This window comes from Maylandia zebra, linkage group LG8 (genome assembly GCF_041146795.1).
Source record: "Maylandia zebra isolate NMK-2024a linkage group LG8, Mzebra_GT3a, whole genome shotgun sequence".
Lineage (NCBI taxonomy): Eukaryota > Metazoa > Chordata > Actinopteri > Cichliformes > Cichlidae > Maylandia > Maylandia zebra.
In genome coordinates this window covers 9,300,199-9,322,724 of record NC_135174.1, presented here as the reverse complement: position 1 = coordinate 9,322,724, position 22,526 = coordinate 9,300,199, and the positions used below count along the sequence as shown (strand labels likewise).

General features: G+C 41.8%; 2 protein-coding genes across 5 annotated transcripts; one reads left to right on the top strand and one right to left on the bottom strand.

Moving 5' to 3' along the window:
• The first annotated feature begins 322 nt into the window (after positions 1 to 322).
• On the top strand, positions 323 to 11,189 carry l3mbtl2 (L3MBTL histone methyl-lysine binding protein 2). 3 transcript variants are annotated; one of them, XM_076887271.1, is made up of 18 exons: positions 323 to 452; positions 1,372 to 1,795; positions 1,878 to 1,983; positions 2,065 to 2,198; positions 4,221 to 4,296; positions 4,524 to 4,603; positions 4,916 to 5,033; positions 6,079 to 6,213; positions 7,309 to 7,397; positions 7,534 to 7,780; positions 8,178 to 8,245; positions 8,537 to 8,641; positions 9,194 to 9,341; positions 9,441 to 9,523; positions 9,648 to 9,882; positions 10,410 to 10,475; positions 10,568 to 10,702; positions 10,794 to 11,189. In XM_076887271.1, exons 2-18 carry the CDS (start codon positions 1,442 to 1,444, stop codon positions 11,087 to 11,089), a joined length of 2,475 nt encoding a protein of 824 aa, XP_076743386.1. In that variant the 5' UTR covers positions 323 to 452; positions 1,372 to 1,441; the 3' UTR covers positions 11,090 to 11,189. The 3 variants fall into 3 exon arrangements, with proteins under 3 accessions (XP_076743386.1, XP_076743387.1, XP_076743388.1); XM_076887272.1 differs by lacking the exon at positions 10,410 to 10,475; XM_076887273.1 differs by lacking the exons at positions 323 to 452; positions 1,372 to 1,795; positions 1,878 to 1,983; positions 2,065 to 2,198 and adding an exon at positions 3,075 to 3,514.
• Positions 11,190 to 11,209: 20 nt separating this feature from the next.
• Positions 11,210 to 21,601, bottom strand: chadlb (chondroadherin-like b). 2 transcript variants are annotated; one of them, XM_004557585.3, is made up of 11 exons: positions 21,247 to 21,601; positions 19,544 to 19,711; positions 18,944 to 19,138; positions 18,663 to 18,818; positions 18,402 to 18,547; positions 16,565 to 16,846; positions 16,252 to 16,462; positions 13,878 to 14,151; positions 13,390 to 13,802; positions 13,140 to 13,306; positions 11,210 to 12,907 (listed from the first exon to the last, which is right to left on the bottom strand). In XM_004557585.3, the coding sequence occupies exons 2-11, from the start codon at positions 19,709 to 19,711 to the stop codon at positions 12,598 to 12,600; spliced, it is 2,322 nt and encodes a 773-aa protein (XP_004557642.3). In that variant the 5' UTR covers positions 21,247 to 21,601; the 3' UTR covers positions 11,210 to 12,597. The 2 variants fall into 2 exon arrangements, with proteins under 2 accessions (XP_004557642.3, XP_076743389.1); XM_076887274.1 differs by lacking the exon at positions 21,247 to 21,601 and adding an exon at positions 20,715 to 21,136.
• Positions 21,602 to 22,526: the final 925 nt, after the last annotated feature.

Sequence of the window (22,526 nt, the reverse complement as noted above, 5' to 3'; positions counted from 1 at the left end):
TTTGTTGTCAGTGCTGACCCCAGCAGCGGTTGCTTTAAGTAATCTAAATTACAAAACATATTTTACTTAATATTTGTTTGTATATTTTGCCTCATTATTGGTTATGTTTATTTATTTTTCTACACTGTGCAAAGGCCTAAGATTAATAATAATTGAATAGCAAGGTGTCCGCAAACTTCTTTTTCATAGACCGACAGAAGGCTATTTTTTTCCAGCAAACACCTGAATGCCTGTAAAATGACTTATTTGTGACTAGGAGAGCGACTTTTTTCCAATTGTCGTAAAAACATCAACTCCCAGAATTCCTTGCACACGCGTAAGTAGATGACGCTAAATGTGAGCGACCACATTACAGTACTGGGCAGCTATGAAGATACATTAACATTTGATACCAAAATCAGTTTGTACACCTAAGAGACATTTTACTGAGTGCCAGCAGTCACTAACCTCCTGTAAGTACACGTTTGAAGTCATGACGAGCAAAGTGCAGCTTCATAACTGCACACAAGTACTTTTAGCATTGTTATCACTTAGCTTTGGTGTACAGTAGTTGCATTGTTTACGTTTTGACTCAACTTATGAAGCAGTCAGCTGTAACTGTGCTTTAACGGCGATATTAGAAATAATAATAACGATGACGAAAGGGCCGCCTTTTCAAGACAAACTTCTGTTTGTCATGTTTCACTGTCTTGTGTTTGTTAAACATTATGTCGACATTACAGATAAAATAAAGTGCGAAGCTTCCTGTCATTTTAATGTAGGTTTTTCAATGTAGAGAATATTATAATGAGGCAAATAGAGCCAATACACACTCTCCGGCCACTTTGTTAGGTACACCTTGCTAGTAGTGGGTTGGACCCTCTTTTGCCTTCAGAAGTGCCTTTATTCTTCATAATGCTGGAAACATTTATCAGAGATTTTGGTCCATATTGACATGATGGCGCCACAGTTACTGCAGGTTTGTGATTACGGAGGCCATTTGAGTACAGTGAACCCATTGTCATGTTCAAGAAACCAGTTTAAGGTGATTTGAGTTTTGTGACATGGTTTGTAATCCTGCTGGAAGCAGTGACCAAAGGATGTGTAAACTTTGTTCAGTGGGGTGGAAATGGTCAGCAGCAATATTTAGGTAGGTTGTGCCATCTTAGCGATGATCAGCATACCTTGGTTGCAAAATTTCCAGGTTATAGCACTCTGGGAATTTTTCTTTGACCCCTGGGGTCAGAGAAGAATTTTTACCTAGAGAACTGCTGCTCACTGGATATTTCGTCTTGTTTGGACCATTCTCGTAAACCCTAGAGATGGTTGTGTGTGAAAATTAGAAAGCCAACTGCCGGTTGGAAGATACAATTATTTCTTTTCTTTGCACAGCTCAGAGAACAAAACAGCACAACTGAGAAGAAGAAAGGATCCATGAAAGGCGCTCATGGTGTAAGCTCCGATGATGCCTTACCACTGCGTGGCTTATGGATGTGGAAAAACTACTGAAGATGGCGTAACCCTGTTTAAATTCCCCAAGGACCCTGAAGAGTTTCGGAAATGGGAGAAGCAGGTCCAGCGCACCCGCATGCAGTGGGTTGCCACACCCAATTCTTACCTTTGCAATGAGCATTTTGGCAAGGAGTACTTTGAACCCAGACTGGCAGCGGGGCCTCTGAAGCTGAGGCCGGGAGCTGCTCCTACAGTGTTTGTCCGTCCGCACTGTCCTTCCTGCAATGGCGCGGGCTGCGGTAGCTGCCTGCCTTCTATCCAACACAGGACCATTTCAGCTGAACCAAGAGAGCAAACCATTAGTGTGAGTAGCAATTATTTTGGACTGTTGGGGGGGCTTACACCTACTGTTTACAGGTGGGATGTTTGTTTTTTTTCCTTCATAGGCTGGATACAATGAAATGGCACCCAAAGAGCGTGAGGATGCTAATGAAAGAGGTAAAGAACGACATCTGACAGGAGGAGGGTTAAAGGTGCTGAACGAGCGACCAGGTGAGGTGCACCTGCACTATTAACAATGTTCATAATGTTTTACATTAAACAAAAACTTTTTTGATTGCTTTTTTTTCACAGTGGTTTGTGAGATGTGTGGAACAACCGGGAATATCAACAACTTCTATTCAAAGACTAAGCGCTTCTGCAGTACATCCTGCTCTCGTTCTTATTCATCAAACTCTAAGAAGTCATCCATTCTAGCACGTCTGCAGGTCAGAAAGAGTTTGACTTTTTCTAATGTATTTATTTATGTATTTTTGAACACTGGGGACCACCAGAAGGGCAGTTTGAATTAGCTGCCAAGCCTTATTCAATAATCCATTTTGGGAGTTTGACACAGTCAGTGTCACCGGATTGGGCAAAGAGATGTACTAGTTTTTCCATTCGTGAGTGTGTTGCTCAGCAGCTCAGACAGGTGTGGGATTATCTGAAATCCTGTAGTGAATCCATGAACGGCTTCAGCACGCTACTTTCAATGTCACAAATCTATGAATTATTGAAAATTACTGAAATCAATTGCAAAAAATTCACTCATTTTAAAAGCTGAAAGTATGAAATGTTTATTTTATTTTTTTGGGATTTTGGCGCTATAGTTATCTAGATAGATTATCTGATCCCCTGCTGAATTTCCAAAGAAATGAATGGTCACACCATCCCCGCAGTCAAGCACTGAAGTGGATTTGTTGTGCTTTGGGCCTGGTTTTCTGCAAGGAATACAGGGCGACTTCACTGCATTGAGTCAGCAATGGATGGGGGCATGTACCGTAAGGTCTTGGATGTGAACCTCCTTGTCTCAGACAGAACACTGAAGATGGGTTTGCCAGCATGACAGTGACCCAAAAGACCCAGTGCTGACCGCGGTAGCACTCTGGAAGCTAACTGAAACTAAAGTGAAAAACAAAAACTCAAAGCGAAATAAAAACCATTCAGAAATATCTTGTACATCTTTACAGACCTGAGTAGATGCCTGCAAAGTATTAAATGTAATTTTAAGGCATTTTTCAGCAAATTTATTTCACCATAGTTAGTAATATTGAACACAAGGTGGCAGTATTTGCAAAAAAGGCTGTTTACCTGTGAGCGCTGCAGAAAAATAACAAGTAGAAGAAGAAGAAGACCGCGCTGGACTTAAATACCTCTGCGGGGACGTGTGAGCCTGTGTCCGTCTTTCCTAACTCGGTACAGACCTCTCTGTTTCCTAAAAACTGAAATGGTTCACAAGTGTTGCGTCGAGACCTGCTTAACCATAAAAAGGCCAAACATCGTCTTTCATCGGTTTCCACTTAGCGACCAGGAGAAGCTGAGACAATGGCTCTTTACCCTGAACATGGACCCAAGGACCCCCCGTTACGTCCTCGGCAAGCTCTTCGTGTGCCAGAAGCATTTTCAGCCGGACGACTACTACGACGTGCAGAACCTACCGAGCCGCCGGGGCCGGCTTCTCAAGCCCACCGCCGTCCCCGCGCAGTTCACACATGCCCACTATTCAGAGGAAGACCACCCTACGAATATATGGCTGCAGAGACAGGTGAGGCAGGACATTTGTACTGAAACCCCACATGCCAGGGCTCTCAGCCCAGGCTTAAGGCCCTCGTTTCCGGACGTTGTTTTTCTTCTCTTGGCTCTGCAGAAGAAGATGCCACACCCACATATCGTTCAAACCTTCTGTTTGTAAAGGGCAACCAATCAGAGAAAAGTGGCTTTAAAGCAGTTGTTGTTAAGAAGAGAGGTTGTTTTGTTTTTTTTAGACAATGAATGTGCAAAGGCCCTAGAATAAGATAAATAAGGAATTCTTTAATTACCACTCTAGTGATGCCAAAGAATAAAAAATACAGAACTGGAAATGACCATTATGTCCCATTCAATGTGGTTTGACCTACCAAAAGCTGCTGCATAGCCTTGTCTTCACTTTCATACTGACGAAGAGAAGGGTACCTGGAGAGCAGATCCTCTGTAAAGGCCTGTACGAAGTTTTGAGTTACAAAGGGTGATCTCAATATTCATTGGAATTCATGATCCATCCTTGTCCAAACCTCATGAAATTAATCTTTGCATAGTTTTGCTGACAGACAGCACCTCTGCGTGCCATTAGAGGCATAGTGTAGGCAGAGTGTTTTTTTTGTTTTTTTTTTATCTGATTGTGACTTATACCATGCTCTCTCACGGTTTATGCCAACTGTATGGATATAAGAGGCTCTGAGAAATATTTCTTTTCCCCCTCTTTGCTTCTTTAGGGAAAGCCCCCAACGAAAAAAGCTACTGTGCTGAATAAAGTGAACAAAGCTCCTCCAGCAGCCACCGGAGTTGATGGTAAAGTCACCGAGCACGCTTGTTTGCATGAAATAATTTTTTATTTTATTTTTTTAACACAACCTGTTTAACCTGCTGCAATCGGCACATTTCATGTGATTTCCAATTTGGTGCCAATGAACCGACACAAGATGCAATATTGGCGACCACCTTCTGTTTACGAGGGGCAGCCAGTCAGAAAAAGGTGGCTTAAAGAGAATTATTTTCTGTCTCCTTCCATTACGTAGCTGCTGTTGCTTCTTTCGACTGGACCGCATACTTGGAGAGAGAAACGTCTCTGGCTGCATCTGTCTCCTGCTTCAGACACGTGAGTCTGTTCTGCAGTTCTTACAAAGACTTACAGCTAAGAAATTATCGTCATAGCGACATATTGTTCTTAACCTTTGTGGAAACCTCGTTCTACCATCGATGTTAACAGTTAAGGGAACTGACTTAATAATCAAATAAAGGGAAACTCAAATGGCTTATTAGGATTATATTGCTGTTTTCATGCCGTCATCAGCAGAAGAAAACAATAGAAAATTGAGTTTCTCTTGAAAATGCTGGAAAATAAGATGGTAGTACATAAAAGCTTCACACAGATGATCCATAAGGAATTTTCTGGCTTCACCCCCTACAGGCTCCCCTTTGTGCCCAGTGGGATGACATCACCGTGGGGATGAAAGTGGAGGTGCTGAACACGAATGCCATCCTCCCCAGTAAAGTCTACTGGATTGCTACAGTTATCCAGATTGCAGGTGTGTGCATCTTTCTGCCAACAGTTAACAGCCCAATGAACCACAAATCATTTTTATATATTAATGTTACATTTAGTTTCTTATTTTTCATTAGTGAATTTTATTTGTCTCTTGGCTAGACCCAAATCTTAATGCCTCTTGCAAAGCTTAAAACTTGGTTTGCTGTACTTCTCATGGTGCTGAATATAAAGTGCAGCATATTCATAACCAGAATAAAAATCTTAAAAAGAAATCTTTTGGTAGATTTTTGTAATACCAAATGTTGCACTGACCCGAGAGATCATCATCTTCTTTACAGCAGTAAATGTGTGAACCGCTTATGTTGTTGCACTCATATAGCGCACATTTCAGGTTTAACGCTGTGATAGCAGCTTACCTTTTTGCTCAGATGACTGAATCTATAATTTAAATCACTGTAGCATTTGTTCGGAGCTCTGCTCCAATGAGAATTGATCGTAAATGAACCCTTAATGTTATGAAATTTTGTGCAAGCTAAGAGAACACGTGATGAACCAGGCTTTGTTGAGGCATGTTGGGGTAAAGCTGCCAAACAGATCAGACTAGTGAATCTATTCATGCAGATTTTAAGTCTCAGTGACCATTGAAGTTTAGTTTTGTCTACAGATTTGTACCAAAGACCGGGAATAAATTGGTATCAATATGGTTTGTACCAGAGTGAAAAGTGCCTCAACAAATGGTGTTTGTATCTGTATTTGTCTAACATAGCTGTTCTCCTCTGATGAAACAGCCGGTGTCTGCAGAAAACATCTGACACTGGTGCGTCAGATGCATCCAAATGTGATATGCTATTTGTAAAAGTTGCATTAACGGGCTAAGTTGGGTCAGTTATTACTGCCAATTAGTTTGATCTTGGCGTGAGCTCGATTCTGTTTGGTTGTTCACTCATCTGTCTCATGAACTCATCCAGGTTAGCAGTTAGAATTTTTTGCCTGGAACAGTTCAGGATGTTAACTTCCACACAGTGAAATATATTTTGGTAAAGTAGCAACATTGGCAGGTAACTCTCGTCCTTTCTTGTCTGCAGGATACAAAGCCCTGTTGAGATACGAGGGCTTTGAGCATGACAGCAGCCATGATTTCTGGTGCAGCCTCGTTTCAGGAGAGCTCAACCCGATCGGATGGTGCGCAATGACCAGCAAGCTGCTGGTACCCCCACAAGGTTAGGATTCACATTCAGTTTGCTTTTAAAAATGGCGCCTATGCTCTGTTTGGTCCTAAATCAACTGCTTCATCCAGTATTGGTTGACCTTGGTGAAGGTGTTTTTGTTTATTCTTTAAATCCTCAAAAGAATAAGAGCAGGTGAGCGAGTTATCTGAAGTGATAATGTGAACTAGTGGTCGTTGACCAGACAAATGAATGCTGATCATCAGCTCTGTGATTAGAGAATATATGAATGACTCTAACAGACAAGAGCTTCTGTCTGAGTATTTTCACTGGTTCGATTTGCAGTTAAGGTGATATCGCAAAATCAAGACAACAAATAACTGATGCAGCAAATGGGCAGGAAATTAAATACAAAGGCAATTTTCTCAGTAAGAAGAAGAGAAGTCTTTGTAATGCACTTTTCTACTAGCAGATCAAAAGATAAATAAAATATAAAGTACAGATAAAATGGAAGAAAGACATGTTGCCTGTAGCTTAACAGACGTTAAAAGACAGAGAAATGTAAATGGAGGATGATATAAAACTTAGTAGAGGTAAAAGAGCAGCAGAAAACATCCTAAAAATCTAAAGTAATAAAAAGTGACAAATGTGTCATTTTCTGTTGTTAACAACTAGAAATTGATCTTATCTTTTATACGGTTTCAGGTTAAATGTGTTGTTTGTATGTCATACTTTTATATTTTTTATTTATACAGGTAGTCCCAATGTCACATTTACAAAAAGGACCTGTTTCTAACAAACATATTAAAATTACAACAATAAAAAACAGTAAAATAGCAATAAAATAACAAAAATAAAGATTCTTTAATGTGTACACAGTCATAGGAAAAAGTTCCCAGTGATGACTTCACAAGGTCATTTGTACTCTTTTAAAGTCTGCAAGTGAAATTAATTGAGAGAGCTATAAGTCCTGTGAGATGGAGCAGAAAAGGAGAATGCCTCTCCAAGTTTCATCACTGAAACTTTGTGTAATGAAGCCCTGAGACCACACACTATGACTAAAATGTTTATGTAACATGTAATATGAAAAATAAGAGGGGAATAAACCACAAAGAGACTTTTCTTGTTTGATGATTTGCGTGTCTGTAGATCTGAAGCAGGACATCCCAGACTGGAAGGAGTATCTGATGAAGAGGTTGGTGGGGGCCCAAACTCTGCCTGTTGATTTCTACCTGAAGGTACTGCCTGATGTTATGAATTGCCCTGTATGTCATAAAGAGTGTAATGGATTAAATGAAATAGAAGTCACTGAATTAAGCACATAATCAGCAACTTTCTGTCACTCTGCCGCCCTCCCGCTTTTCTTTGTTCCAGCTTGCAGAAAGCATGAAGAACTCTTTCAGGACGGGCATGCGCGTGGAGGTGGTGGACTCCAAATACGTGAGCCGGACACGCGTGGCCATCGTGGACTCCAACATCGGTGGCCGTGTACGCCTGGTGTACGCGGACCAAAGTGACACCCCTGAGAACATCATCTCAGACTTCTGGTGTCACATATGGAGTCCCCTCCTGCATCCGATAGGCTGGTCCAAAAAAGTGGGTCATGACATCAAAGCGCCTGGTAAGTATGAAAACGGGTTCTCCACTGGAGCTGAAGATGTGTGGTACAGAACAAAAACTTGCAAAAGGAAATTAACTTTGATGTAGGAAACCAAGCAGTCAGCAGTAAAAACAGGATTAATCAACTTTAAGGGGAAAGAAATATTTGGAGACACACTCGGACTTTAGAAAAGGATACTGGACCTCAGCGTAACACTAGCAGTGTGGATCATTTTATTTGTAATCACAGTGAAAGTTTTTATGACATGAAACTGCACAGATGTTGAACTAAATACATGATTTTAAAGATTTCTGTTTTCTGAAATGTAACATGTACTGTGCTGGTGATAGAAGATTACTTTGCTTTTTCCTCTTAGATTTGTTGTAGATTAAAATATGAAACCTTCTTATTTTTATAGCAAACAATCTGGAGTCTTCCAGTGGTCTGAGGGGCAATTCTGACAGTACGTTCATGCTCTTTAAAAAGGTAAGGAAGTATATGAACACTGACGTAAGTCATAGTCGAGTGTACTATAAGGTTAGCAGTAAATCTGCACTTGATTGTGGTGTAGTTTAGAAAATCATAGGATTCATTAAATGTATTTATTTTTTATTTCTCCATGTTTTACCCCCAAAGTCCAAAAGCTGCAGATTGTTTGAGTCAGAACTCAAAAATAGCTGAAGTAATCATCGTCGTTACTAATCTTATGCTCATTTCAGTTCAAGTTTAAGCTTTACCTCTTCACTGTTTCACATGAATGTAATGTATTGTCCTCAGCTGAGGTTCACCTACATGGAGGGAACTTTCTTTGAAGAAGGAATGAAGCTGGAGGCCATTGACCCGCTCAACTTGGGAAGTATCTGTGTGGCCACAGTACACAAGGTGAGGTAGCTGTTGTTGACTTTGTTTATGTGTGTTTGTGATTCATCATCTGTCACCTAGGTTTGGTGTTTCCCAGAGATTTAGATGCCCTTGTAACTGTAACAGCTCATAAATGAGCTAATGGCAGGGGTATCTTCTGTAAACTCAGCAGTATAATCAGCTGCTTCTTTAGTGGGTCTCTCATCATGTGGATTAACTCCTTCATACGTGCACTGTGTTTATACAGCGCTTTGCATTTAATTATTAATCTTGCTTTCTTCCACAGCGTGTCTTCTTTCCTGATAGTTGGGGTTTTCTCTGTATTATTTTAGGGTCTTTACCATAAAATAGAAAGCGCCTTGATAGAGGACTGTTTGAATTGATTTCATCTTGGTCTGCAGCTGGTACTTCTTGCTGAAGCCTTGTTGTGCTCAGCATAGCATTACAAAAGCCAGTTCTCCACCCGCTGCAGGTTCTTGTTGGTGTGTTCCTCCACCTAACAGCTGGATTGTAGAGATCGTATCTCTACTGCTGGTTTTCCTCTCTCTGACTCTACTCCTCTTTTTTTCCCAGGTGCTGTTTGATGGGTACCTGATGGTGGGCATTGATGGCACCATATCAAACAATGGCTCAGACTGGTTTTGTTACCATGCTTCCTCTCACGCCATTCTTCCAATTAACTTCTGTAAAAAGAACAATATCCCTCTCACTGTACCCCCAGGTATGTTTTTTTCTGTTTCTTAGTTTGCAGGTTAACTTGTCTGCTGGTGCTGAAATGCTTCACCATATATTTCCTGTCGCTTTATGCATTTCCTGGCAGGTTACGATGCTCAGACCTTCACCTGGGAAAAGTACCTGGAGGAGACCAAAGCAAAAGCTGCGCCCGTGAGACTGTTCAATGCTGTAAGATGTTGTAGGATGACCTTGCCATCACATGTTTTATAAGTTGAATTAATAGGACAGGATGGCTTCTTTTCAAATGTATCTATTGATGTAAAAACACTAATAAATATGACACTTCTTTCAGGACTACCCAGGTCACGGCTTCTCCCCCAACATGAAGCTGGAGGCCGTGGACCTGATGGAGCCACGGCTCCTGTGCGTCGCCACCGTGAAGCGCTGTGTCGGCCGCCTTCTCCTCATCCACTTTGACGGCTGGGAGGATGAGTTTGACCAGTGGGTTGACCACCAGTCTCCAGACATCTACCCAGTTGGCTGGTGTGAGCTCATGGGCTACCAGCTCCAGTCACCTCCTGGAGTCGGTAAATACAGCGGACTGTAACACTGTGTTTTGAATCAACATGTAGAGCACTGAAGTGATGTGGGTTAATGCAGGAGTACCGAGGCGTTCTGATTAAAGGGGATTAATGGCCAAGGTTTCAATAGATAAGGTCAGAGTATGATGAGGTAATCCCCATGAGCCAAAAGCTTGGCTTGAGACGCCTCTAAATGCTGCATTTCAGTTTTTTTCTCATCTTGGATCTGTGTGATGTCACACAGAAAGCACATATCCTCGACACATCTGCGCCAAAGCTATTTTGGGCTATGAATAACGCTAACTCCTCTAGTGGTGTACCACAACAATAGTCTGAAAATCTGGAAATTAGCGTAAAAGGCGCTCTTTAACCGCATTTAGACTTCAATTTTGATTATAAATACAGCAACAGTTCACTACACTCACTAAGCTCCAGCCTTAAACTGTCACAGACAGAAGTGACTGGTTGATGAGTGATGCATAGATGTTTCTGAGTGTGAAACAAAGTGACTGGTGTTTCATTCTGTTTTCTAGCTGACTTAATTGAAAAGCAGCTGGTGCGGAACAAGAAATGCCGGCGCTTTTCTTTCGGGAGAAAGAGTAGGTTTTATTCAGAAAAGTATATGTAGTCTTGTATCGGTAATGTCTTACTTGACACATGAGAATGATCTCCTTTTCTTTGCTTTTTGTAGAAAAGAAGCACACAAAAAAGAGGCTTTCACAGGACCAAGCTCAAGACGGTGCTGATCAACACACCGAAAGTCCTCAAAGCACTCCTCCAAAAGTGCCACTCATCCAGCCCAAGACTGAGCCAGAGGAGCAGGAGAGTAAGAGACAATTCTCAAATGAGTCACTTTTTCCTCATTTGCATGCTAGTTGCCCATTTTGGTAAATTTGCTGACTTACTTGTCTTAATAGTCGTTGCAGTGAAGGTGAAAGTGGAGGAAATGGAAACGGAGACCCCCATTAGGCCGCCGGACAACTTTCAGCAAGACTCTGTGTGCATAATCAAACAAGAAGAGGGAGGGCAAAGCAGCTTGGATAATGTAGAACAGGAGAAGACGGAGCAAAGTAAAACTAAAGACGTGGCCGAAGACGATGCATCACTTGAAGACCGGTGTACCGGTGATAGCAACACTGATCAGAGTGAAAATGAAAGAATGGACAAAGAGGAGTTGAGCCAAGAAGACGACAGTACCATGGATGAATCATAGAGAATAAAAGAACCAATATAGCTGAATCACTCCAATGAAAAAAGAATTAAACAAATAAATAAAAAGACTTTATCAAAAAGATTTTGACTCTGAAAGTTTTCCTGGGTTGTAATGAAGTTTTTTTTTTAATGTTTTATATCCAGATAGATCCTTTTGTAAATATACAGTCAATTGCAGTATTTTTAAAAATATATTATCTAAATGTGATTTGATTTTCAACTTTGAGTATGTTGTGAGCCTACAGTGAAGGTTAACTACCCTCAACTGCAGGCTCGGTAAAGCAATGCTTTATTCTTTTTTTTTCTTATTTTCCATCATACATGTACTATTAAATATAAAAGGCCAAAACAACAATCGGGTACATTCCTAAAAACAATGTCTTTACTGGCCACCTCAGCAACACCGAAAGATACCTGAAGGAGAATTGGAGAATTCTTTCACTGGTTAGGAAAAACTACTTCATAACATCTAACCTAGCCAAGAATCCTTCTACCATCAACAGATATCCTCACGAATAAAAATACAAAATGCTGTCCAAATAATTTGTCAAAAGCAAGAACAGATTAGACCAGGGGTGGGGAACTCCAGGCCTCGAGGGCCGATGTCCTGCAGGTTTTAGACCTCACCCTGGGTCAACACACCTGAATCAAATAATTAGTTCATGACCAGGCCTCTGGAGAACTTCAAGACACATTGAGGAGGTAATTTAGCCATTTGAATCAGCTGTCTTGGATCAAGGATACATCTAAAACCTGCAGGACACCGGCTTTCAAGGCCTGGAGTTTGACACCCCTGGATTAGACTGCTGGAGAAGAGTGCATATGCATAATATGACAGATTAACTTGTACCAGAATGATAGGAAGGGAAGAGTATGGAGAATTAGAGAAATAGCTCATGATCTGAAGAATACATCCTGTGTCAAACATGGTGGAGGCAGTGTGATGGTATGGGCATGAACGTGGCTGCCAGTGGAAACCAGGCAGCGGTCGCTTGTGTTTATTGATGACGTGACCACTGACAGAAGTAGGAGAATGATATGTGGAGTATACAGGCCCATACTCTGTTCAGAATCAGCCAAATGCTACATATATTCATCCAAGTACTAAAAACAATCCTTATATTAAAAATGATGTTAGTTTGTCCAGTTAATTTTTACAATTTTAACATAAACTCCTTAAATCAAAGTTTAAATCTTAATTGCTTGATTGAAAATGTACTGTGGCAAAACTACTAGTACTGTGCAAATACCTGACTGTAGCACTTTTAAGGTGATAAAAGTTAAAGCCCAACATGATATAGCTTACTAATCCAACCGTACAAAGAATTTATACTGTTGTTCAACATTGTGCTAAGACAGCAAGAATGATTAGTGCAGCTGGGACCGTTCAGTTCAGTGTTTAACCTCAAAACTTTGGTTCTGCGCTGTGCTGATGTTTGCATTGAAGCCCTGACTTTAAAACATCAGCACAGAACGCCAGAATGGATGCAACGCCGAAAGGCGGGAGTTTCAGGGCATGCTGCGTCTCTTTGTGCTTTCAGCAGCTTTCTTTGCTGCACCCTGTTTTGTGTTTGGACTCCCTCGAATTTTGGATTTGACCTTGAGCATCTTGACCTGCCGATGGCCGCTGAGGTGCATCGGTTTGGGTTTGGTTGCCTTGGGGGCCTTTGCTGGCTTTGAGGTGACAGCAGGGGCAGAGGGAAGACTCTCTCCACCAGGACAGGCTTTGAACCCGTGGACATCCTTGACCCTCCGACCCCGCAATTCAGGTGGATTGGCACAGGTGGCTCGCACCTTCAGGTTAACTTTCTCAATCCACCTAGATAAAAAGAAAAGATCCAAATTAGTTACTATTGTTAGTTATTTAATGTTATTGAGCCAAACGGTATAATATGTGAACCTTAAAGCTAATCTTAACAGACAAAGATGCGTCTTTGGAAATGGTTTTGTTCCCATAATGACCAACATTCACACATTTTCGCATACTAGAATCTCTCACCGTCCAAACCCCAGTCCTATTTAACTACATTATTGACTTGCAGCTGTCTTACATGCGCAGTGGCAGTAGGGGGCAGTCACACATTAGAGGATTGTCAGCGAGATTGATGACCTCCAAAGCGGTGAGTGGGTGGAAGTCAGGGACCTCCTCCAGCTGGTTGCCCTCCAAGAAAAGACTCCTCAACCCAGGACCCAGTCCTGCCAGGGCGCTCTGCGACATCTGCAGCAAAAGCAATCACATCGGTTTGAAAAAAATCTACATTACATATGAAAACGTTTGTAGAGTGCACAAAGCCCGCTCACCTTCTCCAGTCCCATGTTATTGAGGTACAGCTCTTTAAGTGACCTCCCCAGAGGTTTGAAAGCATTCGATCCGATCCAACGAATTGAATTTCTGGACAGCCTGAGGTCTCGGAGATTCCCAGCCTTGCTCAGTGCCTCAGTGGGCACCTCCTTGAGCTTATTCCCTCCCAGGTGAAGCATGTCCAAGTCATTTGCCTGGTAAAGAGCCCTGGGCGACACATGCACAATGGCATTCCCAGTGAGATAGAGAGCTCTCAAACCCTCAGCCCCCGTCATGATACCTGGCTCCAGCTTAGTGATGGAGTTGTTCTCCAGATGAAGTGCAAGCAGACTGGGCACCAGTTTGAAGACACCTTTGGGGAAACTGGTAAAGCGGTTCTTTTCCAAATGGAGGTAAGTCAGCTTAGGGAGACCTTAAAGAAAAAAAGCAAGTGAGTTTGGATCTTGTCTGACCATCTACTCTAAATGTAGCGTTGCCAGTGAAAGACCTTTGAAGGCATCTGGGCTCAGGGAGGTAAGCTCATTCTCAGACAGGTACAGGTATATCAGTCCCTTCATCCCATTGAAAGCCCCTCCCTCTACATCCACAATTTTGCAGCGCTGCAGGTGCAAGGACACAACCTGGGTGACACCGGGGAAGCTGTTGCTGGGAATGTAGTGGAAGTTGTTGCCACGCAGGTCCAGGAGACGTGTGCTGGCAGAGAAACCGCGAGGCACTTTAGTGTGACCACGGTTCTCACATGAAGAGTGGTGTGTCTCTGCCTGTAGACAGGTAGGTAAAGGAAATTTAGAGCTCACCAGCACTTCAACCTTGCACGTCCCTCTCCTGACGCTATGAAAGTGTGTTTGTATGAAACTGTCCAGCTTCTTAAATTAATATAAAAAGATTAACTACAATCAGAACAGTAACTTGGATTTTAAAAGTGTTGTTTCTTTACTCCTGATCAAATACGAAACTCTTAAGAGTTAGAAGGACCGATTCATTCTGATGTGTGTTAAATTTGAAGCTTCAGCCAGCAAAGAACCATCTTAGCTTAAATTAATAGCCAAAGTAAAATTTTATTTTATTTTCACTTGCTACACACGAAGCAAACATGATTGGGGGAAAGAAAAGGGAGAAAGAAAGAGAGGTAGGGGAAGAGGAACGGTGATAAAGGGCAAAAAACAAAAACCAACAAAACAAACAGACAAAAAATACATATTTCAATCACCTGGATCACCTGTTGGGAAAGAAAAAAGAGAAAACAAGCAAAAAAAAAGAGAGCAATATAATAAACAACATCATCGCGATAAACTAACAGTAAATAACAGTAAATACTAAATATTGAATATTATTGTGCAGCACATAAGATCGACCGTGCACAGTGTGATTTGAGGGTGTAGTTTGTGTGTGTGAGCACCCGTGAAGGACAAAGAACACACCAGACAGGTCAGGGATAAAGTTAGTGAGAAATTTAAAGCAGGCTTAGGCTACAAAAAGATTTCCCAAGCCTTGAACATCCCACGGAGCACTGTTCAAGCCATCATTCAGAAATGGAAGGAGTATGGCACAACTGTAAACCTACAAAGACAAGGCCGTCCACCTAAACTCACAGGCCGAACAAGGAGAGCGCTGATCAGAAATGCAGCCAAGAGGCCCACGGTGACTCTGGATGAGCTGCAGAGATCTACAGCTCAGGTGGGGGAATCTGTCCATAGGACAACTATTAGTGGTGCACTGCACAAAGTTGGTCTTTATGGAAGAGTGGCAAGAAGAAAGCCATTGTTAACAGAAAACCAGAAGAAGTCCCGTTTGCAGTTTGCCACAAGCCATGTGGGGGACACAGCAAACATGTGGAAGAAGGTGCTCTGGTCAGATGAGACCAAAATGGAACTTTTTGGCCAAAATGCAAAACGCTCTGTGTGGAAAACTAACACTGCACATCACTCTGAACACACCATCCCCACTGTCAAATATGGTGGTGGCAGCATCATGCTCTGGGGCTGCTTCTCTTCAGCAGGGACAGGGAAGCTGGTCAGAGTTGATGGGAAGATGGATGGAGCCAAATACAGGGCAATCTTGGAAGAAAACCTCTTGGAGTCTGCAAAAGACTTGAGACTGGGGCGGAGGTTCACCTTCCAGCAGGACAACGACCCTAAACATAAAAAGATCTGAAAACTGCTGTTCACAAACACTGTCCATCTAATCTGACTGAGCTGGAGCTGTTTTGCAAAGAAGAATGGGCAAGAATTTCAGTCTCTAGATGTGCAAAGCTGGTAGAGACAGACCCTAAAAGACTGGCAGCTGTAATTGCAGCAAAATGTGGTTCTACAAAGTATTGACTCAGGGGGCTGAATAATTATGCACACCCCACTTTTCAGTTATTTATTTGTAAAAAATGTTTGGAATCATGTATGATTTTCGTTCCACTTCTCACGTGTTCACCACTTTGTGTTGGTCTTTCACGTGGAATTCCAATAAAACTGATTCATGTTTGTGGCTGTAATGTGACAAAATGTGGAAAAGTTCGAGGAGGCCGAATACTTTTGCAAGCCACTGTATATCTCCCCCACCTGCAGAGTGAGTTCATGGAGAGAGGAGACCTCCTTCAAAAAGCCCTTTTTCAATCAATGAACTTGAGGGCTGTTAACTGGTAGACTAAAAACACAAACATGGGGGAAAAAGGCAAATCAAACGCTAGTTTTACAGACTTAAAGGTGGCATTGATTTTCTAACCTAAGCAAGAATCCAGCATATTTCTCAATGTGTTCAACTACATCCTACTATCATTGGCAAATGCAGGTAAAGAGGTTAAAGTCAGCTTGGAAAATATGGTAGGCATTAAATGAAATATAAATATACAAAAAAGTAGTGACACTCACCTCACAGACACAGTTGGCAGGACACTTGACCTTGTTCGGTTCTTCAGTGGGTCGTGGCATGATCCTGGCTGCTTCTTCCTCTTTTATGATGTCTTCCTGACTCTGGCATCTCAGCTCAGAAGGGTGGACAGCATCCAGGCTGTCACCTGAAAGATGGGATGGCCCTCCACAAGTTCCCATCAGCTTCACTTTGTTATAGATAGCCCACTCTCTGCAGAATAGGGGGGAAAAAAGAAAAGAAGAACAAAGTGCTGATCACTTCCCTGAGGTTTCCTGAAGCTGTCAGGACAAGAGCAACAAAAACCCGCCGTACCTGAGTGGACGCAGGTAACAGTTGCAGAGGATTGGATTTCCGGCCAGGTTTAGACGGGACAGCTTTGGCGAGCCTTCGGCGAAGGGCTGGATGACACGCAGCTGGTTATTGCTGATGTCCAGGTGGATGAGGTTGGGGGATTTTGAAACAGCTGTGTTCACCAGGTCCTGCAGGGACATGTGGTCCAGGAAGAGGTGGGTCAGCTTGGGCATGGACACAGCTTCCTCCCCCAGGTACGTCATGGGGTTGTAGCTGAGATCGAGACGAGTCACCTCAGGCAGCCTGGATGCAGAAAAGAACAAGGCAGGAATAAGAACAATGATTATTACTCTTATTACTCTTTGTCAACACAGACATCAGGTGTCTGAGTTTAACAAATGACTTTCTGTCCATTGTGTTGAAGTTTGGTCAGACAAGGGACTATACTGTCTGTGAGAGAGGGATTTGACAAAACATGGAATCCCTTTTGTTCTTTCTACTGATTAATATCACACAACTCATCACTTTATTTAAAACCTAGGGATTTTCTATTTTCTTCTCTATCTAGAAATAGGAGAGCCTAATTAAAAAAAACCTTAAATTGCAATATCAACCAGCTTAACTTATAAATGTTAATAGATAGCACATAAATGATGGATAGACGCTGTTATACTGAAGAGTGAACCCACTAGGCTTCACCTTTGAGGCCTAACAACCTTAAATCTGCATCCTTTGTAATGGCCAGCAGGGGGAGACTCTACATATCTCTCCCTAAAAACGCTTTCCTAATGAGTCAACGGTCTGCACTGCAGAAGATAATATTAATTTATACATAATGGTCAAACAGTTAAAGAAACAAAACAAAACAAACAAATTAAAATAACTTAGTAAAAGTAACTGATAAATTAATGGCTACTGGTATGGATAAGCAGCTTAACGTTCTGTAAACATGATGTCATTAACAGAACAGCAAAAACATAACAGGTAATCAGTTGAACTTGTTATCTAAAGCAAAGGAATTGACTACTTTATTGATCCAAAGCTTAAACCTAACAAACAGTAACCTTCAGGGAACGTTTCCCAAAAAGCCCCTAAAAGTTACAATTTGGAGGCGGGTCCAAGAATGTCCGCTCAAGGCGGTGCATAACTATTAGCTTACCATTTTAAAAGAAGTAAGTTAATTGTTATGTACAACTGAAACAGTTAGCTAACACAAATCAAGGAATGGGAGTTCATTAGAACTCACGAACACAGAATCTGTTGAAGAGTGAAGGAAAGTGCTTTTTTGACTCTGACAAGACTATCGGGGAACATTGGATAAAGAATGGGATCCATTGCTTTAGGGTGTGGCCACCTTGTGACTGACAACTCATGCGGTGTCCTACGTTTTTCAGTCAGTTCAACCTATTGATCATCACATCCAGTAGAAACAAACCTACGTTGCAATGCCTAAAATATCAAATGTTGAAGCCCACTGTGATTCACAGTGGCTATGTCCATCTTTAATGTACAGTCTTTGACAGTGGTTTTCAAAGTGTGGGGTGGAGTCTTTGGAGACCTTGCCAATTCTATTCTCTATTTTTTTAAGTGATACAAATTGGACTCTTTTAATTATTCGTAATCAATGATTAAAAAAGAAAGAGATGTGACATTTTTTCAGCTTCAGAAGTCGAGAATGCCAGAAGAAGCTTTCTTAAGCTTTTTCTCTAGTACGTGTAAAGCAACCAGCGGGCCTGTACTTTGCTGTTAATTATGATGTCATAATTGTCACATTGGATTTTAGTTTTTCTCTAGATTTACATCCAGTGTGAGATTCCTGTTTAGCTCCAATGCTGAGCGATGGTGCCTCTCACTTCACCTGGTCATGGTCTCAGTGGGGAAAAACTGTAACTCGTTGTGATCCAGGCTGAGACGAGTTAGTGTGAACAGTCCGGCAAAGGCTTCAGTATCCAGGTAGTTTAGAAAGTTGTAACTAAGACGAAGCCACTTGATATTCTGCAGGCCCTGAAAGCAAAGGAAGCTGGCATTTTATTTAAGGCTCCAACAAGACGTGCATCTCTGTAAAATATTTGAAATTTCCATTTTGAAGTATTTTGTACACACGGTTTAGTGTGAGTACCTGGAATGCCATATTAGGGATGTAAACCAGCTGATTGTGTGAGAGGGAGAGCAGGTTGAGGGAGCCCAGCTGAGAGAACGCTCCAGGCTGGATCTCTTCCACACGATTACGGTCAATAATAAGCTTCTTTAGTGAGGACAAACCGTCAAATGACTCCTAGAATCATAAAAAAACAAAGGACTGCACTGAGAATGGTTGGGTAGACTTCTTGAAGTTAATTTTAGTTTTTAAAAACCACTGAAAATGATCATGGGATATATGTGGTTTAAGTCTAAGAATACCTGGTAGAGGATGTCAATGTTGTTGTTGGCAAGGTTGAGGAAGACCAGGCGACCGAGGCCACGGAACGCCCCCTCCTTCACCTTGTGGATGTTACAGCGCTGCAGCGACAGGTGAGTCAGGTAGGGGGTGTGCCTGAAAGCCCCAGTGGGGAGTTCCTGTATGTCATTACCTCGAAGGTCCAGTTTCACTGTTATCTATGAGGAAAACAGATTATATATTAGAGGATAATAATAAGTATTTAAAAGGTACCACAGCTTTGGAAGTTTAGCCGAAGCCTTATCATTCTTTAACAGGGGTATTAAAATTTGTATTTCCCTGGAAATAAACACCTGTTCAACAGAGAATTGTTTAAACAGCCCCATTTTTGTGGATTGTTTAAACACCACAGCTTACCTGAGTATTGTTGCTAATCATTTCCATCTAGACTTCTTAGATGTGCAGCAGACAAATGTGCAGCAGCTGTGTGATGCTATCATCCTAATATGAACCAAAATCTGTGAGGAATGTTTTAGGACCTTGTTGAATCTGAGCGGATACGACCTGGTGCTAGCAAGGTGTACCTAACAAACTGACCAGTAAGTGTATATGTTTATAGATACCTCATCAACAGCAGGAGGAACCTGGGTCAGGTTCTTGTTGACACAGGTCACAGTGAGTTGGATTTGGTCGCAGAAACACTCCTGTGGGCATTTTGCTGCTTGGACTGTAGGGACGCAGAGGACCAGCGAGCTGATCAGCAGAATCCAAAAGGTAACGGGAAGGTCCATCTGTAGGGAAAACCCTGATTCACTCTTTTAGTTTGGCCACATAACATGTCAAACTGCAATGCTAAATGTTTAAGGTGCACGTACGCCAACAAATTACCGCTGATTCGTTTTTTTTATTTTTAGCGGCGATGTACCGTAATAGAAAATTTATTCATGCATACAGCTTTCCAGTTTTCTGTTCATGTTGGCAGCTTCAACATTAATTTATATGCATTTGGATAAAAAAATGTATTAATGTAGTAATATATCAGTTACAGGGGCAACTTCTTTTAGAGGTATTTTGTTTTGTTTTTTACACTTGCTACTTTAAACACATTTTTATTGACAGATTTGCATCAACGTGTTATTGATGCAAGAGATGTCATTGTAATAGATTCTCATTAAACCAAGAATAAGTCTTTTAACCTGCAAAAAGGTTGGAAACTGTCCTTGGTTAGTAGAATCATAAGGAATGTCGTTCTCAGAGGAAGTTTTAAAAAATGTTATTATCACTGAATTCGGACACCGTAAGAAAAAGCTGTGTGTCATTCAGTTATTTTTCCCTTTCCAAAGCTGAAGGTAATTTAAAAAAATCCTTCTGCACTTTTGGGGATTAATGCCATTTGGTCAGATTGGTCTGCCGTAGTCTTCACTGGAATGCCTTAAAACCACATTCCCATGTTGGATCAACAGTGCTGATCCACAGGAACGGACATGAAAAGCTTCAGAGCTCCACACTCTACAGTTTGGACTCTGGAAATGTGGACACGTGCAGTATGCTATGGCTAATTTTTTTCTGTTAAAACTGTGACCTCAAAGAAACCATTGACCGCACAACACAAACGGCAAATACATGAACTTATTTGCTATGTGCACTTGAAGTCAATGATAAGATTGGTATAAAAGGTTGAAAATACTTGGTGTCATCTCAAGCAGCAGGGAAACGAAGCTGTACCACACGTTTAAAAAGAATTAAACTGCTAGTTTCATAGTTATTCACGCCATATTATTTTCGAGTGCCCACCTGAACAGAAAGAGGCCCAGAAACTAGAGAGGAAGGAATTTCCTCAGTTCAGGCTGTTTGTCTTCGTTCCCCCGGGATCAACAGGTCCAAACCGCGGAGGAGCAGCCGCACCGGCCGTGCACAAAGGCGCAGTGTCTTTCTCTGCCGCGGCTGTGCCAAAATGCGTTTCCCCTGAAAATACACGCCTGTCCACCGGGCAGTGCGACATAGCAGGCACTGTACAGCCCCGAGACACTGATTTAGCCTAAACTACGATCATTACAAAAAATCTGAATATGATTTGTGTAGATATCAGGTTACATTTGTTCAAGTTAAGTGCTTATTACAAAAAAATACTAAAGTTCGTTATTAAAAGACGATGCTTTCCTTTTTGACGCAAAACAAAATGCAGGACTAAATACCTGAGCATCGGGTATCAACCGTTCCGGCCTGTTTAAGTGTTGCCCGGACACCATTACAATCGTTTGAATGTGTGTAATACTTTTAAATCCGGACATTCAATGATAAGAAACCCCTTTACGCACAAACTCACCGTGGCGGTTCCGTCCAGCTGCAGAGCGCTACTGGTCCCTCAGTCACGAACTCCGCCGCTCTTCCCCTGCTTGTCGCCCCATCCAAAACAAACTCCGTCTATCCCCTTCTTTCACGTCTGCTCCTTGGCTACCTCCACCTCCAACCCCACTGCTGCAGTCTGCTCACTGCGCCTCAGAGTTTATTAAAGGACTAGTTCAGCCCAAAGTGAGGAGAATCAGTCACCTCAGAGCCTAAAGTCTAACTTTCATATGCACCACTAAAAATGAAAGTGACATTAAAAAAATTAAAATATGTAAGAACTCTGATCACAGTGTAACACAGTTAAAATCAGAAGCCATAAATGATTATGAATCCCTTTCTCCTGCTTTCGTTACAATGGATCTGTGAGATCTCAGATGAACCAGACCTAGATCAGATGATCAATGAACCAGTTTGTGTAATTTGGTGTCAGGTGCAGTGATCCATAATGTCCCAGAGGTCTTTGAGGATCGGTGAATGGCATTGCTGACTTTGTTGTTCAGGAACAGCATAAAAACACTGGTCACATGAGGCTGGGAATTATTCTCCACCCACATTTGGTCGGAGGATTTCTTTTTTTTTTTTTTTTTTTGTCCCGTTTGGATCTATAGCCATCAGAATTGTTGTCTTGAGGCCAAGAAAGATGCCAAGCGGGTTTATTTTACCAAGTGGATCATCATGGCCTTGCCATATTGGTCCATTTGATTGACCTTTATTATAATTATGAATTTATTTTATTTTCAGTTGCAAACGGGACAGACATAACTGTGGGATAGGACAGGGGGAAAGAATGAAAGAAAGAGGGGGAGAGAAAGAAAGAAAACCAAAGGGGAGAAGAGACGGTGAGAAGGGGGGGGGAAGAGAGAAAAACAAACAAACAAAAAAATAACAAAAAAAAAACAAAACTCCTGGGTCACCTGTATGGAGAGAAAACAACAGAGGAGACAGCAAACAACAAAGAGCAACATAATAATAGAAAAAAAAAGCACCATCACAATAAACTAGCTAGCAGTAGATATCAATAGTTACTAAATAATAAATGATATTGTGCAACACGCAAGATAGACAGCGCACAGTGTGCTTTGAGGCAGCAGCTAAGAAAGCTGTAGTCCGCGTCTGTGAATACCCATGTGTACACCTGTGTGGATCAGCATGCTTGCATTCCAAAGGCTTCTCCATGTAACGATCTGCTAGGGAGTGTGGGGAGCCACAGCCCTGTCCTTTATGGTATCAAGCAGGTATGGAGGAGATCAAAACTCC

Coding starts and splice junctions, on each gene's coding strand:
- chadlb (XM_004557585.3), bottom strand. CDS start 19,711: ATGGACCTTCCCGTTACCTTTTGGATTCTGCTGATCAGCTCGCTGGTC. Junction 16,463..16,564: donor TGTTACCTGCGTCCACTCAG/GTACGGCGGGTT, acceptor CCTATTCTGCAG/AGAGTGGGCTATCTATAACA. Junction 14,152..16,251: donor CTGCCAACTGTGTCTGTGAG/GTGAGTGTCACT, acceptor ACCTGTCTACAG/GCAGAGACACACCACTCTTC.
- l3mbtl2 (XM_076887271.1), top strand. CDS start 1,442: ATGATGCCTTACCACTGCGTGGCTTATGGATGTGGAAAAACTACTGAA. Junction 2,199..4,220: donor CCATTCTAGCACGTCTGCAG/GTCAGAAAGAGT, acceptor TTGCTTCTTTAG/GGAAAGCCCCCAACGAAAAA. Junction 10,476..10,567: donor CTTTTCTTTCGGGAGAAAGA/GTAGGTTTTATT, acceptor TGCTTTTTGTAG/AAAAGAAGCACACAAAAAAG.